The 16,500-nt window shown below is 59.2% G+C and overlaps 8 protein-coding genes across 8 annotated transcripts; 6 read left to right on the top strand and 2 right to left on the bottom strand.

Annotated features, from left to right (window-relative positions):
* Positions 1-262: 262 nt before the first annotated feature.
* Positions 263-983, top strand: HRG_07071 (uncharacterized protein; the record flags this gene model as incomplete). Its single annotated transcript, XM_044865542.1, has 3 exons — positions 263-474; positions 547-754; positions 942-983. The coding sequence occupies 3 exons, from the start codon at positions 263-265 to the stop codon at positions 981-983; spliced, it is 462 nt and encodes a 153-aa protein (XP_044719504.1).
* Positions 984-1,751: 768 nt separating this feature from the next.
* HRG_07070 (fungal zn(2)-Cys(6) binuclear cluster domain-containing protein) lies at positions 1,752-4,220 on the top strand (the record flags this gene model as incomplete). The annotated part of the gene is made up of 4 exons (XM_044865541.1): positions 1,752-1,862; positions 1,962-2,009; positions 2,073-2,102; positions 2,166-4,220. The coding sequence occupies 4 exons, from the start codon at positions 1,752-1,754 to the stop codon at positions 4,218-4,220; spliced, it is 2,244 nt and encodes a 747-aa protein (XP_044719503.1).
* Positions 4,221-4,461: 241 nt separating this feature from the next.
* HRG_07069 (acetyltransferase (GNAT) family domain-containing protein) lies at positions 4,462-5,076 on the top strand (the record flags this gene model as incomplete). The annotated part of the gene is made up of 2 exons (XM_044865540.1): positions 4,462-4,504; positions 4,565-5,076. 2 exons carry the CDS (start codon positions 4,462-4,464, stop codon positions 5,074-5,076), a joined length of 555 nt encoding a protein of 184 aa, XP_044719502.1.
* A 55-nt stretch (positions 5,077-5,131) lies between these two features.
* HRG_07068 (complex 1 protein (LYR family) domain-containing protein) lies at positions 5,132-6,238 on the bottom strand (the record flags this gene model as incomplete). The annotated part of the gene is made up of 1 exon (XM_044865539.1): positions 5,132-6,238. The coding sequence occupies one exon, from the start codon at positions 6,236-6,238 to the stop codon at positions 5,132-5,134; it is 1,107 nt and encodes a 368-aa protein (XP_044719501.1).
* A 1,185-nt stretch (positions 6,239-7,423) lies between these two features.
* Positions 7,424-9,911, top strand: HRG_07067 (ankyrin repeats (many copies) domain-containing protein; the record flags this gene model as incomplete). The annotated part of the gene is made up of 4 exons (XM_044865538.1): positions 7,424-7,486; positions 7,537-8,864; positions 8,922-9,229; positions 9,286-9,911. 4 exons carry the CDS (start codon positions 7,424-7,426, stop codon positions 9,909-9,911), a joined length of 2,325 nt encoding a protein of 774 aa, XP_044719500.1.
* Positions 9,912-10,632: 721 nt separating this feature from the next.
* Positions 10,633-12,740, bottom strand: HRG_07066 (FYVE zinc finger domain-containing protein; the record flags this gene model as incomplete). Its single annotated transcript, XM_044865537.1, has 5 exons — positions 10,633-11,480; positions 11,533-11,857; positions 11,918-12,077; positions 12,144-12,418; positions 12,468-12,740. 5 exons carry the CDS (start codon positions 12,738-12,740, stop codon positions 10,633-10,635), a joined length of 1,881 nt encoding a protein of 626 aa, XP_044719499.1.
* Positions 12,741-13,311: 571 nt separating this feature from the next.
* Positions 13,312-14,196, top strand: HRG_07065 (putative NAD(P)-binding domain-containing protein; the record flags this gene model as incomplete). The annotated part of the gene is made up of 3 exons (XM_044865536.1): positions 13,312-13,407; positions 13,460-13,941; positions 14,001-14,196. 3 exons carry the CDS (start codon positions 13,312-13,314, stop codon positions 14,194-14,196), a joined length of 774 nt encoding a protein of 257 aa, XP_044719498.1.
* Positions 14,197-14,861: 665 nt separating this feature from the next.
* Positions 14,862-16,064, top strand: HRG_07064 (kinetochore complex sim4 subunit fta1 domain-containing protein; the record flags this gene model as incomplete). The annotated part of the gene is made up of 3 exons (XM_044865535.1): positions 14,862-15,086; positions 15,147-15,572; positions 15,633-16,064. 3 exons carry the CDS (start codon positions 14,862-14,864, stop codon positions 16,062-16,064), a joined length of 1,083 nt encoding a protein of 360 aa, XP_044719497.1.
* Positions 16,065-16,500: the final 436 nt, after the last annotated feature.

The raw sequence follows: 16,500 nt of genomic DNA, 5'->3' as shown, positions 1-16,500 counted from the left end.
AGAGGCCCTGGTAACATGGTCGCCGAGGTGTCAAATCATCGTCATATCATCGCCGACGCATGGACAGAGGCCTTCATTCAGCTCAGCTTGTAGAAACAGCTATATAATACGAGCTTTCGCTCTCTACGATCTGTCGTCGTTCGTAATCTTTCATCCAACTTTCAACCCAGATGCTCAGCGCTTCGTAAATCTGCATTCCACTAAGCCTGTCCTGTCTCAATACCCATCCCGTTGATTTTCCAATAATCTGCCTCTATGTAACATGGTGCATCACGGCCAGGACGCCACCGAAAAGAGGACCCATCCCTCCCAAGAGGAAACCATTGCCGGAGTCCTCTACGAGTCTATCAACGTTCCGAACCCCATGAGCCTGGTCGTCATCGGCCCCTATTGCTCCGTCAAGGGCCAGGCTCCGAAGCAGTATGCGACAAAAATGGCTGAGGAGGGCTACTTTCGTGACCCCGAGAGGGACGTGTGAGTGATTTGTGTCGGTTGTCTTAAACCGGAGCCCTGGGTCTATCCCTGACAGGTACAACTGCAGAGCAGCGCGAAGCCGTATACAAAGGCGCGTATGGAACGAGCCAAGGAGGCCCGAGAGCTGTACGGCAAGAAGGGAGAGCTTGTATACCATCGTCTGGTCGACTCCAGGGCTGCCGACTCATCCGTGGGCTCGCTGGCGGGTCTGCCTGGCCCGTTGACCGGGTCGCGGTACAGCCCTTATACGCCCAAGGGGTTCGAGAATCGGTATGCTGTCGTAAGCGACCTTGAGCGCTTCAGTTACACAACCCCCCCAGAGGCAGCCTGACCAAAGCGGCTCTGATAATCCATGGACACGGCTGCATGAACTCGTTTGCGGCGAGACGGCACTATGAGTCCATCTCGAGCAGCAAGAAGCAGCTTACCAGGAATATCAAGGTGTCGCACTTCAACACCATGAGCAGCCGGACATTGTCGACCGCAACATGGATGACATTGCGGCTTGATTTGAGCATGCGAAATTATACGAAGTATTGGCCGTGTAACCAGACCGGGCGTTGTCAAAACGAGACGCCAGCGTCTGAGCTGAGGGCTTGTCAACATGGTAAATCGGCCGAATGCGGATGCGGTGAAAGCAGTAGACTCACACAAGAGGCTCGGATTCCTAAGCAAGGGTTGATCAGGGGCCCCGGAAATCTGCAACAGCGTGATGTGGCGTGCTCAAAAGAGTTCCAGCAGCAAAACCTGCCACCCCCATACTCGTAGCTTTAATCTCGGGATAACGCTTGTCAGCTGGGCAACTCGCGGGCCAATGTCTGTACTTTACCCTGTTGTACAGGCCGAGGCTACACACCCCGTGTATGTAATGACAATCTTCCCCGTCTACGAAATGGGCTGTTCAGCTCGTGACAGGTGTGGGAGCCTGGAACACGACGTATCGCAACGGGCATCCCGACCAGGCCGGAGTCATGGCAACTGACAGCAGAGCTTGGGCAGCCCCAGACCAACAAAAAGGAAATAGCCCGTCTTCATCTGTTCAGCCCGGAATAGGCTGAGGGATCTCCAAGACGTTTAAACACGTTTGAACCTTGAACAGGGAGGGAGGGGAGGTAAAGGGGGGAAGCTGATCAAAGCCGGATCACCGTGTGTTCTGCAACCACCAGGCCTCGGTCCCGCCGCGTCTTTTACGGCTCCTGACTTCAGATGCCTCTTGCTGCTGGTGAGGAGCAAAATGCAATCTTGACCCGCCAAGTTACACAGGACCATAGCACACCATGTACGCGGATTACTCTTCGGAGCCCGGCACGGGCAACATGCCCCAGCCGCAGCAGAGGCGCAAGAGGATGGTGATTTCTTGCAACGAGTGCCACCGGCGCAAGCAGAGAGTGAGGCTTTCCTCTCTACGTCTCTCTCCTTCTCGCCTCCCGACCTGCTCGTTTTCCAACATATCATTTGCTGACGGCGGATGGGGTCGCATTGGACAGTGTGACCGTCGCCAACCGTGCTCCAACTGCACCAAACGAGACAAGGTGGTGAGTCCATGGCGGCGTACACGGGTACGTTAATGTTCGCTTGGTGACAACGAATCCTTCCAGCACCTTTGCTTCTACGAGAACCAGGAGCCGGTGAGTCCATGGCGGCGTACACGGGTACGTTAATGTTCGCTTGGTGACAACGAATCCTTCCAGCACCTTTGCTTCTACGAGAACCAGGAGCCGGAGCCGGCTCGAGCAAGCCCAGCGTCAGACTCCATTTCCATGTCTGTAGGGGCCCGTGCCTTGATGCCGCAGCCCGGCGGCTCGTCGTCCGTCGACAATTCGCCGGCCTCGCAGTCGCAAACGATCGTCTCGCCAACCACCACCGCCGCCGCCGCCGCCGCCGTCGCTCACCAGAACGCGGCCGAAGACCTCGGCTTCTCGATAACCAGCACCGACACGCTGAATTTCATCCGGCAGATTACAGGGTCGGAGCAGCACGCCAGCGCCTCGTCGGCCGCCCAGTCGACGCGGGAGCCGAGGACGACGAGGGAGGCGCGCAGCGGGAGCGACATGTCGCTGCAGTACAGAAACGTGGTGCGCCAGCTCCCGCCAAAGAGATACGCCGACATACTCGTGCGTAGTTTCTTTGTCAACACTGCGTGGCACTATGATGTTCTGGACTCGGGGGGCTTTGAAGAGCAGTTGGCCTGCTGGTATCGCGTTCCGTACACGACGCTCAGCCACGGGCCCCTGAGCATGCCGCCCGAGATACGCCTCTTCCCAGCGCTGCTGTTCCAGGTACTCGCGCAGGCGCTGCTATTCCAGCCCATGGGCAGCAACGATGCCCTCAACGACCTCAAGTACGCGCCCGGGATGACGTATCCTGACCTGGCCATGGAGTACAGCGACGCGGGCAACACCATAATGGCGATGCTGGGCAGCAGAGACTCCAACATGGTCAAGGTGCACGCGGGTTTGCTACAGGTCTCGTTCCAGAGGAGCACGGGCTCCATCATCGAGGCGTGGCACTCGTTGGGCAGCACCATCAGGGACGCCCAGGAGATGGGCCTGCACTGCATCGACATCAGCCCCGAAGACCTGGCTATGAGCTCGCCCGAGCAGCTGCGGGAGCTCGAGACGCGGCGCAAGATGTGGCTGGTCCTGCATCTGTGGGACGGATACATGGGCGTCGTGCTCGGGCGGCCCATGTCGACCAAGCTGGACCACGGCGCCTTTGCCCAGTCCCTCGACTCCATCTACGGTATGAAGGCGGCCGTGACGGGAGACGACGAGCGCCTCTGGGTGGAGCGGCACCAGCCCACGCCCTTTGCCGTGCTGTGGTGGCTGTACCACGCCGCGGGCCACCATCTGCAGGACATCCACAAGCTCGAGTCGGCGGGCGCATCGCAAGAGAGGTATCCAATGGTCCAGAAGATCCACGCCGCCATCGTCGACAGCATGCGCCGCCTGCCGGACTGGGCGCGAGTCGACCACCCCAATACGGACTGGGACCGCGTGCCGAGCTGTTTCTGGCTGTCGGCCGCGCGCGAGACGCTCGAGACGGAGCTGTGTTTTGTGCTGCTGGCCCTGCACCGCCCGTACATCTTCTCGGTGCCCGCGAGCCGCAACGAGGCTCTCAAGGCGGCGCTGCAGATTCTGGAGTCGCAGGGTCGGCTATTTAGCCAGACCAAGCCGCGCGAGTACGTGACCTTTAACCTCGTCTTTGCCACGTTCGACGCCATGGTCCTAGTCGCGTCCATATACATCCTGTACCCGCACGAAAACGCGCTCCACGTCGACGCCTCGGTCCGCGGCATCGAGTGGGGGCTGGCCCGGCTCGACGCCATGCGCGTGAGAAACAAGATGGCCGGCTCGGCCTTTGACACGGCCCAGACCATGTACGGGAGGTTCCGGCGTCGACTTGCCGGCGCGGCGGTGCCGGCAACAAGGGCGGCGATGTGTTCGCTGTCGGCGACTCTTGGACCCGGTTCGGCTTCAGGCCCGGTTCGACCAAGCGGCTCCGCGCCGACGCCGGCGACGTTGTCTCCGCACGAGGCTCCGATCCCCCACCACGGACATGACCATGCGTCCGAGGCACTGGGGTTCACGCACAGCCTCGATGCTCTTCTGCCGCCGCAGCCGCTGCACGACCTCGTCTTCCAGCACCTCCCTGGCACGGCCGACTCGTTGCCGCTGCCGGTCCTGGCAGCCAATGAAGCGATGCCTGAAGACTTTTGGCGGTTGATGAGCGCCTTGGACGGTTGAGGCGATCAAGGGGTGAAAGTGGGCCTTTAACTATAATGGGTTGCCTGGGGCGAGTCACCTTGTGTCCTGCGAGGCCGAAAAAGGGACCCATCCGTCGCAAGATCGAAGCTCCGATGCTCGCCCCCCTCAGCTTGCCCCGCAATCTCAGACTCATTACACACACATATATGATTGTTCGCAACACCATAGAAAATTCATAGAGAATCAAACTGCCAAAGGGCATATCATCCAGACAGACACTATGCCCTCCTCAAGCGCTACTGTGCGGCACGCCCGGCGCCAAGGTATGGCCTCATGACGGTCCCATCTTGCACCATCGATTGACTCCGAGTCCTGCCTGGCAGATGCCCCGGCCATCTTGGAGCTCATCCAAGCATTGGCCGACTACGAAAAGGAGTCCGACGCCGTCGAGGCCACCGTCGAGTCGCTCCTTGACACCATCGCCTTCGCACCCGACGACGGCAGTTCCGACTCGCCCTCCGCGCCCAACACCGAGCCGACCTCGCCATCTCGCCCCGCACGCTGCTTGCTGCTCTTCGCCCCCGAGGGCAAGGCCGTCGGCATGGCGCTGTATTTCTACAACTACAGCACCTGGCGATCCAGGCACGGCATCTATCTCGAGGACCTCTTTGTCCAGCCCTCGGAGCGCGGCAAAGGCTACGGCAAGCGCCTGCTCGTCGAGTTGGCCAAGCAGGTCGTCGCCAGCAACGGTGGCCGGCTCGAATGGGCCGTTTTGAAATGGAACGAGCCGAGCATCAATTTTTACCAGAGCATCGGCGCCACGGCCATGACCGAGTGGGTGGGGATGCGAGTCGACGGCCCTGCGCTGGACAAGCTCGCCCATCTCCTGGATTAGATGCCGCCCAGCTGCGTCGGACAAGGCATACAAACAGTTGAATAGAGTGGCCTCTTCAAGTTGCCGAGCCCTTGCTTGTCTTACGGCCTCGTCCATCGACGCCTTGGAAAATCTCGAGCTGTGCGCTCCTCGCCGACGGTATTCTCGACGGAGCCTGACCCCATTTAAACGAGTACTTGAGCGTGTTTGGGTCCTGGCTCATGGTCGGAGTCAACTGCCACGTCCGGTTGTAAGCCCTTCGGAACCAGCGGGGCGATATCGTCGAAACGCGTTCTCGCAGAGCATGCGGCCCACTGTCCCTCTGTCCAGACCGTCGCTGGTTGAACAGCGACTTGGGCTTCTCAGCTACACATGCGGGCTGCGTGGCATAGGTTTTCCAATCCCAGCTAGGTGATGCGTCTTTGTCCTGCACAACGAGCGCGTGGACGGGTTGTCTCCTCTCGGGGATAGCCCACTCTGCATCCTTTTGAGTGCCAGCACTTAGCCGGCCAAGTAAATCCCACTCACCTCGGCCGAGGGGGGGCATGATGCGGTCGACAGCCAGTTTCCACCAGCGGGCTCGCCTTGCTCGGACGAGGATCTCGGTCGGAGGCTTGCCCCATATGTCGCGTTTGGGTACAAACTGGGTGTCATCGACGCCCTTGACCGGGCTGCCAGGCCAACTGCTCGTATTCTTGGTTTGACCCTGCTGCTGCTTTTGAGACTTGAGAATTTGTAGTAGCTTGGGGTGATCCCATTTTTCGAGAAACGCATGCTTGAGCTTCCTGGGCTGCTCCTCCATGGCCTGGGAACTGGGTGGACTGCCATCGGCCAGAAATTTTTCGAGGGCCTGCGAGTCATCAGGCCCTTGGGGTTTGAGGAGCTGAGATAGTAGCTCCCGTCTGCGGACGCCGGACCTCGCGAACGCTTTGGAGATCAGGCCCTGCATGGCATCTTGGTCCCCGCTGTTGGCGGCTCTGAGCGTCCGCAGGACCGCCATTGCTCGGGAAAGATGGGCCTTGGCTCGAGGATCATATCGACGATGCCTGTGGAATCTCTCGCGAATGGTAGATTCGATTGTGGCTCGGAAGGCCGGAGGCAAATAAGACAGCTCGCGGAGGAGATGGCGGTAGAGGTGGACGGGCGGGAGGGAGGACGGGAGGGGGTGCCACGGCGGAGGCATTGCGGCGGTCTCGGGGGAGGGACTTGGTAAGGGGTTTAGCGATATTGCCGACTGGCCACGCTGTCAGTGGCTATTGTGTGAGTGATGCGGTGCATCCCGGGAAGATGGCAGCAATGTCTTGACTGATCCCTTGAAAGCCGAAAAAAGACAGCCTTCGCAACGACGATGTATGTACCTAGGTACTCGACAGCTTTCGTCTTACGTAAGGGAACCAGCCTGGTTAGAATCGGCAATTTGATGTTGGAAAAGGACAGACATTTAGGCGAGTGCGCAGCCAGTGAGAGGCTTGAGAGGATGGGGGTATTCACATTGGCATGATTGACTGTCTCTTTCCTGCAGCTGCGCATTTCCTGGCACATCACCGAGCGGCCTGGATGCCCAATGGGCCGGAATGCACTGCAGCGTGGCTGGAGATACTGCGGTACATGGACATGTGCGGAATCCGGTAAATAAGATCGAGTACCTCTCTATTTTGATGCTGAAACCCCGCTCGCGGCCAAGCGCTGGAGGCTGGGGGTTCAAGCCCCACTTCCCAGACTCCGCACGACACGACGCAACACGAAGAAAGCACGAAACCGACACGTCTTGATGTAATTGAATTGCGGCATTCCAAGGCCAGCCCGCGCGCGCACATCGTCGTAATCCCACAGCTTCCTCTCCGGACTGCGCGCAGGCCATTTCTGCCGGTGCAATTCTCGCCCCTCGACGCCGTCCCGTGGAGAAGCGTCATCACCGCGTCATCTCTCGAGCCCGCTCTCCTCTTGGTATTTTTCCCTCTTGATTTCGAAGAGAGAAAATACACGCGAGGGGAGGCAACAGTCCTCCAACGCGCGTCGGAGCTCCCTTTGTCTCAGCGCCTTTTTCCTTTTGCCTTTTCATTCGATCAAGCCTCCTCCCCCTCGCGCTTGCTTGACAGAGGGGCACCGCGTGGCTTACCTTGCTTTGCAACCCACATCCATGCCCGCTTGCTTTCCACTTGCATCTTGACTTTCAGTCATCTTCCGACTGCTGCTCGCGACAAAGCAAAAAAGGCCGGCTTGACTTGCTTGATCCCGACAGTCTGCCGAGCCAGCTGGCAAGAACCGTCGTGCCGTCGCAGCGACTCGGCTGCCGACCGCCCTCCTCTTCGTTCTGCGCATGTCCAGGATGCCCTCTGCATCCCAGCCATCGCCGCAGCCCTTCACCATGAGCCAGCAATCGCAGCCCAGGCACGCGGCCTCGTTCCACCATGACTACAAGATCTATTCGGTACGTTGCCCCTACAACCGCCCGAAAACTCGCCATTGACACATGCCCAGGCCTTATACTCCGGTGTCGACGTCTACGAAATGGAGGTCAACAACGTCGCCGTTATGCGCCGTCGCCAGGACTCGTGGCTCAACGCCACCCAGGTACTCAAGGTTGCCGGCGTCGACAAGGGCAAGCGAACAAAGATTCTCGAAAAGGAGATCCAAACCGGCGAGCACGAAAAGGTACAAGGCGGCTACGGCAAGTACCAGGGCACCTGGATCAAGTTTGATCGCGGTGTCGAGCTCTGCCGGCAGTACGGTGTCGAGGAGCTGCTTCGTCCTCTCTTGACCTATGACATGGGCCAGGACGGAGGCATCGCCGGCAGAGGCGACTTCAACACCCCGACCAAAGAGCAAGCCATGGCCGCCCAGCGGAAGCGCATGTACAACTCGAGCGTCGATGGGAGGCCCAACGGCCTGTCGGGCACCTTTTTCAAGAACATCTCGAGCACTGCTTCCCATGCCGTGGCGGCCATCAGCAAGGCTCGCTTCGACTCGCCCGGCCCCAGAAGTCGCAACGGACCCTCGCGAGCACCCAGCTTTAGCCGACAGCCCTCGATGCAGAACGGCGACGACTTTCCCGCCAATTCCCAGCAGAGTTACGCCTCCGACTACGGCCAACAGGTCGATTCTGCCTACTCGACCCAGCAGCAAGGCGCCGGCGCAGCAGCCATGCCCGACAACGAGCCTCCTCGGAAGCGACAGCGCGTCACCATGACGCCTGCTGACAGCTTCGGAGGCTACAGCCAGAGCATGGATATGTACGCCCCCGCCTTCCCAGGGTCTCCCACAGAGCCCAACGAATCCTTCATCTACACCCAGGGTGCCTCCGTCAACCCTCACTCCCCGGGCGAGGACCCCAATGGGCCTCTTCCCCCTCTCCCTTACGAGATGTCGTCCGACGTGGAGACCAAGCGCAGTATGCTCATGGGCCTCTTCATGGACTCGACGGCGTCGGACGTCTCCAAGCACGACATGCTCCGGACCCTGGCCCCTGCCGAGCTCGACATGCCCATTGACCCGCAAAGTCACACCGCCTTGCATTGGGCGGCTACTCTGGCGCGGATGCCGCTACTCCGTGCGCTCATTGCTGCGGGAGCCTCCCCGTATCGCGTCAACGCTTCTGGAGAAACGGCGCTTATGCGAGCCTGTCTCGTCACCAACTCCATGGACCACGGATCGTTCCCGGACCTGCTCGAGGTGCTTGGCGGGACCATCGAAGCGCGCGATCACAAGGGCCGGACCGTTCTTCACCACATTGCCGTCACCAGTGCCGTCAAGGGTCGCAACGCGGCCAGCCGATACTACCTCGAAAGCCTCCTCGAATGGGTGGTCCGGCAAGGCAGCGTTCCCAACAGCCAGAGCACGCAGGCCAATGGCAACTTCATGGGCAGCTCGCAATCGGCCATTCCCAAGATGGGCATCGCGCGCTTCATGTCCGAGATTGTCAATGCCCAAGACGGGTCCGGCGACACGGCCTTGAATATAGCGGCACGAATCGGAAACCGAAGCATCATCTCACAGCTCCTGGAAGTGGGCGCCGACCCCAACATCGCCAACCGCGTCGGCCTGAGGCCCGTCGACTTTGGCATCGGAGGCGAGAATGCCGAGGATGAAATCAACGGGGACGCAATCGTCGAAACCAACGGAACGTCTGGATCGAGCCAACGCACCCGGGAGAGCGGCGAAGAGATCATAGCCTGTGAGTCACCGCCTACCAAGAGGCGGCTTCGCCGAGTTTGTACTGATCTTGAGCAGCCATAACACACCTGCTGAATGAGACGGGCGCCGCCTTCCAGCAAGAAATGAAATCCAAGCAAGTCTCGCTGGATTCCCTCCACGCCACACTTCGGACAACCTCGACCCAACTCGGCGAGGCCCGCCGCACCCTCGACCACCTCACCGCGAATCTCAAGAAGCAGCAGTTGGCCCGACAAAAGATTTCGAATCTCGCTCATGCGCGCGAGGATGAGCAGGTTAGCTTGATGAACGAGCAGTCGAGATCCTCGCAACCGAATCCATCCACGACGTGGGAAACAGAACTCTCCGCCATGCTCGAGGCCGCCGAGGAGTCGTCGGCAGCACCAGGCGGAGGGTACCGCAGCGAAGGAATGCTGCCCTCTGGAGCTGTCCTACGGGCCCGCATCCGAGCCATCGAGGGGCGCCGCGACGTGACGCGTAAGATGGTGCAGGCTCTCAAGGGCAGGAGTCGCGACGTGGAGATCAAGTACCGCCACGTGGTGGCCCTGTGCACCGGCGTGCAGGAGAGCGAGGTGGACGCCGTGGTAGACGGCCTCCTCAAGGCGGTGGAAAGCGAGCGGGACGAACTCGACATTGGGCGAGTGAGGAGGTTCCTCGGCGGCGTCGAGGGCGTGGTTCATTAGTGATGACTACGGCCGTGATTCGCTGGCCGTTGACGATGCTGGCCAGCTTTTTCTACGACTTGTTGCTTTAATACCCCTGTTTGATCTCTGGCGTCACTGGAGCATCGCGATAGCATCTTCGCTAGGGAGTCGCGGGTCTCTCTTGGACGGTTGTTTTTCCTGCTCTCTTTTTTCTATAACTGCCATTCTGGCTATATCCTCGGTGCATACTTGTTTATATTACGGTCATTCGGCTCTTTTGGCTGTGGCCAGGCTGATGTGCTGAGGGCATCTGCTCCTTGGGTTTGAGTGGATGGCATTATGACATCGGTTGCCGGGGGGTGTGCACAACGCCCGTTCCGCAAAGAGAGTTGATTCCGCCTGTCACTGGAAGGTTCGTCTTCAGGACATATTCGTATAGATATATGCGCAAAGAGAAGCAACATGAACGACCAAGAGCATTTGATGTGGAAGGGGACTATCAACGCCGGAGAGCGTATTGCCTCGATTTATTCCGATCGCACATTGGCAGATCTAAGATCACGTCGATGAATACGGGGAGATGTAAGACAGACCCCTCGCAGAAGATAATTGGTGAACCCGCGCCGAGCCCCGGCCCCAACGCCATGCAATGCCATCGAGTATGCCCCCCTACCCCCCCCTTTTCTTACGCCGCCATGGTCGACGCGGCAAACACTCCTCGTTTGGATTCACAGTAGGTAGAAAGAAGGCGGCTGCTGGGTCAGGCCGGCGCGCCATTGCGATACACGCCCTCCCAGCGCTGCTCCACCTCGCCGACTTTCCTGCTCAGCTGGCCAATCTCGCCATCGAGCTCGTCGACGTTGCGGGCCAGGGCGCTCACCTCCTCGAAGCGCCGGGCGCCCTTTGCCATGCTCATCATGTCCTGCACCATGAGCTTCTGCTCCTGCAGCACCGCGAGGCGTTCCCTGAACTCCCTCTCCTCTGACTCAAGTTGGCTGACGACGGTGCTCGCCTCGCTCGGCGCCTGGGAGCCCGCGTCGTCGGAGCCGCCCACGACCTCCGTGTGCCGTAGGCTCGACGACGAGTGCGTCGGCGTCGCGAGGAAGCGCGCCGACGTCGAGTGCGCGCGCAGCATCTGCGGCAGGCTCTTGAGGGGGAGCATGTGCGTGTGCAGGAACCCGCTGGCGTACATGTAGACCGCTTCCTGCAGTCTCTTTTGCGTCGGGCTGTCCGTCTTGAGGCTGCGCATCCCCTTGGCCGCCGCCCCGTACTTGCCGAAGCTGTCAATGAGCCGCTTGCGTATCTTGCTGGCCTCCTGTATCTGCGCGTGAGTGGGTGGGGGCTTGGTCAAGTCGACTTCCCCGTTGCTCAACTTCTCTGGCTGCAAAGCAAGGAGTACCCGCTGAAAGGAGGGGAGAAGCAGACCGATGCCCCTTTCGAACTGGCACAGAGTCTCGTAGGCCTTTTGATCCGGGGCTCGGTGCTGAATGGACGCGGCGAAGTCGCGATGGGAAAAGATGGTGTGGTTGCAATCTCTGCACATCCGAATGTCGATGCGAAGCGGATCGATACCATCGTTTGCTTGGATCTTTTCGGAATTTGGGCATACTGCTGCTCGGAATTAGCGTTGGAGACCATGCCGGCCATCGCCATCACGTACCGCTGTTGACATCCAAGCTCACTTCCGTTGAGCAGGCTGTCTTGGGATCCGCGCAGACGACGCGACCACAAATCCGACAGTGGTGCCGCCTAAACGTCCAGGACCCAAACTCCTGTTGGCAGAACGGGCATTTGGGTACCACTTCGTCCTCTTCCCAGGGCACGACCGATTGTTCTAGCAACTTCCTCGAATCCTTTTGCCCAATCAAAGACGAAACTGGGCCTAAAAGCGAGCCGCTTGATGCAGAGACGGTGGTGTCGGAAGACCCGGCCAATAACCTTGTCAGCTTGGTCAACCGCTTCTCTAACCGCGACGTTTCCAGTTTCTGCCGCTCAACCTTTTTCCGCCTCACCTCCGAGAAGAGGGCCATGTGGTCGATAGATACGCCTGTGTGGTCGTTGTAACCCTCTCTCGACTTATAGCACGTCTCGCAGACCCTGGCCCAGTAGCCGCGGACGGGTTCGTGGTTTGCGCTTCTGCTTAGCTTCATCTGATACATGGTGTGCTCTTCGCAAAATAGCCGGCCACATTTTCGGCAGTTGATGCTGCCGTTGATGGGTCCGAGACTCTGACCACACGCAGGGTCGGTACAAGTGTCGTAGCTCGTCGACCGCTGCCAGTGGCTGCGCGTAATGAGGTCATCCGGGTCGATGGGTTCGTCGAGGGTGGGTCTGCCGCTCGTCTTCGCCTGTGGAGGGACAGGAGTCGACTCGTTTGATTCGAAAACTTCGAGACCGCGGAGCTTCTGGTTGATCAGGGTCAAAGGCTGGAACCGCTTGGCCTTGAGGACTTGCTTGTCGAACCAAGTCTTGACCTCGTGCTGTTCCTCCTCGGGGAGTTCTCGGTGATTATCGTCAATGTGTTGATTTAGTTGCAGGAGCGTCACCTGCTGAGGTCAGTCGTCAAGGCAGTGCACAGTGGAAACCGCGGCCTACCATTTCCTCGTTGCAAATGGGGCAGACGAGGCCTGTCGCATCTTGGCCGCTACGCTTGGCCTGGGCTCCAACACTGATGCTCGAGCCAATGTCGGGGCCAAGGTCCGGCAGACTGCCGCTAGCAGGCGGCGAGAGCGATGGCGTCCCAAGCGACACGGTGCTCTCCGAGGGAGCAAAGGGGCTGCTGGCTCGGGGCGCCGAGGGAGGTGTCGGGGGAGCCAGGCCCTTGCCGGTGCCGAAGATGCGGCCGCCTCCGAGCTTCCGGCCAGACATTGGAGCGCGGGAGAGTGGCAGACGAGTGGGAGCAACTCGGATAGACGAGACGACGACCGGAGGTGGTCGCGTGGCGCCTCGAGCTGCACGGAGAGGCCCGTCTGCATGACCCTTTGTTGCCGGGTTGAGGCGAGGAGAGCAAGAGTGTCAGTGCCACTGCGGTATGACGAGGTGTAGCAGGTCACTCGTCTCACCAGAACTACCGAGCGTTAGTGAGAGACGGCAGGAAGCTCTTTGTAGATCGTGGGAAACAAGTACATCTTTAACGCCCAGCACCCCCAAAGCTTATCGCCCTGTCCTCTTATCGGGTGGATCCTCTTCCCCAGAGGTGTGCTTCCCCCCCCCGCCCTTCCATCATTCTTATGTGTCTACGGATATTTATAACGGCCCATATTGCAGGATACTGTGCCCGTGCATTGGGCTACTCTGCCTTGGGCCTCCATTAGACACCTGAGTCGTCACCTATTCACTAGCGCCAGAGACAAGGTCCAGCCTCCAGCATCCATTCTTGCGCCGTCACCCATCTCTCTCCTCTGCCGCTCTTTGCTCAGGCGCGCGCGCGCGCAGAGGCATGGCTAAGAAGTTCCCAGACGTGCAACCCGGCGGCAGCCTGATTCTTGCATGGCAAGTCAAGGACAAAAAGATCCTTGTGGTGGGCGGAGGTGAAGTAGGCAGACTGCAGCCGCCCATCTCTTCTCTACTGACAAGGACCTTTGCAGGTCGCCGCCGGTCGAATCCTCAACTGCCTCAATGCCGATGCACGCGTCACCGTCGTCTGCCCGACCTCGGGTCTAAACGATGAAGTCGCCCATCGAGTCTCAGAGAACCAAATCACCCATGTTGACCGCGTCTTTGAGCCGTCGGACCTCGATGGTGTCGACATGGTGCTCGTTGCCATCGATGACCCTGCGGCGTCGACGGCCGTTTGGAAGCTGTGCAAGGAGAAAAAAGTGCCTGCCAACATTGCAGATGTGCCCCCCGAATGCGACTTTTACTTTGGCAGCGTTCACCGCGACGGCCCATTGCAAATCATGGTTAGCACCAACGGCAAGGGCCCCAGGTTAGCCGCTTCCATACGCCGCTTTATCGCCAGCCAGCTGCCCAAGAATGCCGGCAATGCAATCGAGATCATTGGGGAGCTGAGGACCAAGCTTCGCAAGATTGCGCCCAGGCCCGAGGACGGACCCAAACGGATGCGCTGGTGAGTGACGGCTCGGCCATGTCGCATCGATCTGCATATACTTACATGACGGGGCTTAGGATGTCCAAAGTCAGCGACTCGTACAAGTGGGAGGAAATGTGCACCCTCAGCGAGGAAGACATGGACAACCTCCTGCTCTTCTACCCGGCCAACAAGGTCCCCTCGGTTGACATCTTGCTCGCCTTGCGAGGCGGGACTGACGTGAGGAAGCTCGACGTCTTTGACGGTTCTTTTGGATTCAGCGTGGGAGCATAGCACTGCACGGCAATGTGTGTTCAGGCGTTATACATGGCATATTGGTAGCGGGACTGCATGGCATGTGAAATCGACGTCAACTGAGTGGCAGCAGCAGCACAGGGTATGCAGCATGAAGATGGGAGACAATCATTCAAGTCCTTTTCATAGGAAAGCTTCCAATTTGACACTCCCATACTGGACGTTATCGAGCTTTTAAATTAGTCATAGGCGCACCGACGGTCCATTTATTTCCCTACGCTGCATAGAGTGTTGCTCATGCTGCATAGGGTGAGATCATGAAGCGAGCCGGGGATACTGGACGGTCGAAAGATAGAACAAGTCCAGGACTTTGTCGTAGCTCAATTTCAACCATGAGTCCGATCCTTGGACCTGATTCAGTTCCAAGAGCTTCCGCGTGTCCATGTTTGTGCTTAGTCAGCGACCGCCACACTGTCGCTTTTGAAGACTGGCGATGAAGCGCCATCCTCGGTCTATCGCCTGATGCACTTGATCGGGCACAACTCTTCTCCACAGCAGCAGCTCGCGCATCTGACCTTTATATCGCGCTCGAGTGCTGTTTCAGTTTTGAGCCCCGCGCCGCGGTGACCGAGACGCGCCACGGCTGCCACAAAGGGCCAACCACGAGACACTCAGATTTGCTTCTCTTCTTGAGTCGAGAGGCTATGGCACCGCGCAAATCTCCAGCGCACGCTGCAACCGTGGCTCCCAACGGTCCATCGACTCTCGACGCCATCCAAGCTACTCCGCCATTCTTCAATACCACCTTTTCAACGCATCGAGTTTCGCCACTATTCGTCGGCCCCCAAGGCCTCACGACATCACGGCTTGAGCTTCTGGCGCGTCGACTGCGCGACACGCTAGTTGGAGACGTCGTGCGCGGCATCCAAGTTGGCATCGAGTCTACCGAGACGCCAATTGGTCAACTAGGCCCGCTGCGGACTGTCAAGATTCGTCGGTTCCAGCCGCAGACCATCTTGGGCGAAACACCGTCCCTGGACTCGGAAGAAGTAGAGGCAGGCCTCTGGGTCGAAATATGCCATGAAAATTCTGCCTACGCGGCGCTGCTGCTGCCAAGCTTGGCCGAATCGGCCGACGGCCAGCGTCCCTCATGGGCAACCAGTCTCACCAACACGATGAGCAAGACCCAATTCGATCAAAAGCAGTTCATCAACCTGCCGCTTTTGCTGCTACGGATGCCACATGGGCTCAAAACAGTCATCGGTGAATGGCTATCGACGATGTTTGACTGCCGGGTGAGCAAGCTTACGCTGGGTACCAAGACACTCATCAACGTGTGGGAAGGCTGGATCAGCTCGGCGGGCATCCCCAGCAAGGGCTCCGACTTTGTCATGACCCTGGCTTTCAATGCGCCTGTGAGAGCGGCCGGGAGCTCAGCGGCTCCAAACCCGGACCCCGAGGCTGAAAGCGACCAGGCAACAGAGCCCGGGCTGAGGACTCTGGAGATTGCCATCTCACCCTCTGATCTCGGCCGCTTTTTACGAGCTGGGCAGGCGGACGGCTCGCGTCAGGTGACCGTTACAGCTCCGTGGGAACACGACCCGCGCGAACGCCGGAGGCTGGCCGGAGGCAATGCAGACGACGGATGGGCTTGGCGACACGGCCGGGAGCAGCCCAAACACCCCTTCACCGAGGCCTTGGCTCGATACGTCGACCACCATCTTGCCATGAATTTGTTCCACCCCAGCGTACGAGTCGTCCAGATATCATGTGGAGCTTTTGTGCTGGCACAGTCGAGACTCAAAGTAGTCAAGGCGGGCGACATCACCCCAGACCTCACACGCGCGGCGTGGATGTTCGTGACGCAGCTGGGTGCAAGGGTATGCGACAGCAGTTCTCTGATCTGAGAATATGACACGGGTTGCAGCGTTTGTCTAGAAGCTATGACAGCCCGGAACTCACTTCGTCGACGCGTCATGCCCTTGCCGAGGGCTCACCCTATTGCGCAGCCTCAATCAGTGTGAAGGCCCGTCGAACTACTGGTCGCGCGGTTTTTTTGTGCTTTTACCCATCCATCCTGGGTGATGGCGATGGGCCTCATTGCACGTTACGGCACTTCCAGACACCGGAGTTTGACCCGCCGGCCCTGTCTGTCCGAGACTACAGCCAGCTCGACATTTGGCGAGGTCCTCCTTCGCCTTTCGATTGGTGACCTCCTGGTTTCCGGGTCTTGCTTTTAAAGGTCCCCATCGCTGGACGTCCGCTGGCCGACTCCAACCTGATTTGAAAGGAGGATGCAACGGTGCTACAACAGGCTCACCAATGCCATTCCTCGCATGGTGG

This window comes from Hirsutella rhossiliensis (genome assembly GCF_020360975.1).
Source record: "Hirsutella rhossiliensis strain HR02 chromosome Unknown scaffold00007, whole genome shotgun sequence".
NCBI lineage: Eukaryota > Fungi > Ascomycota > Sordariomycetes > Hypocreales > Ophiocordycipitaceae > Hirsutella > Hirsutella rhossiliensis.
The sequence above is the reverse complement of the archived record's forward strand: the minus strand, read 5'-3'. Positions and strand labels throughout refer to the sequence as shown.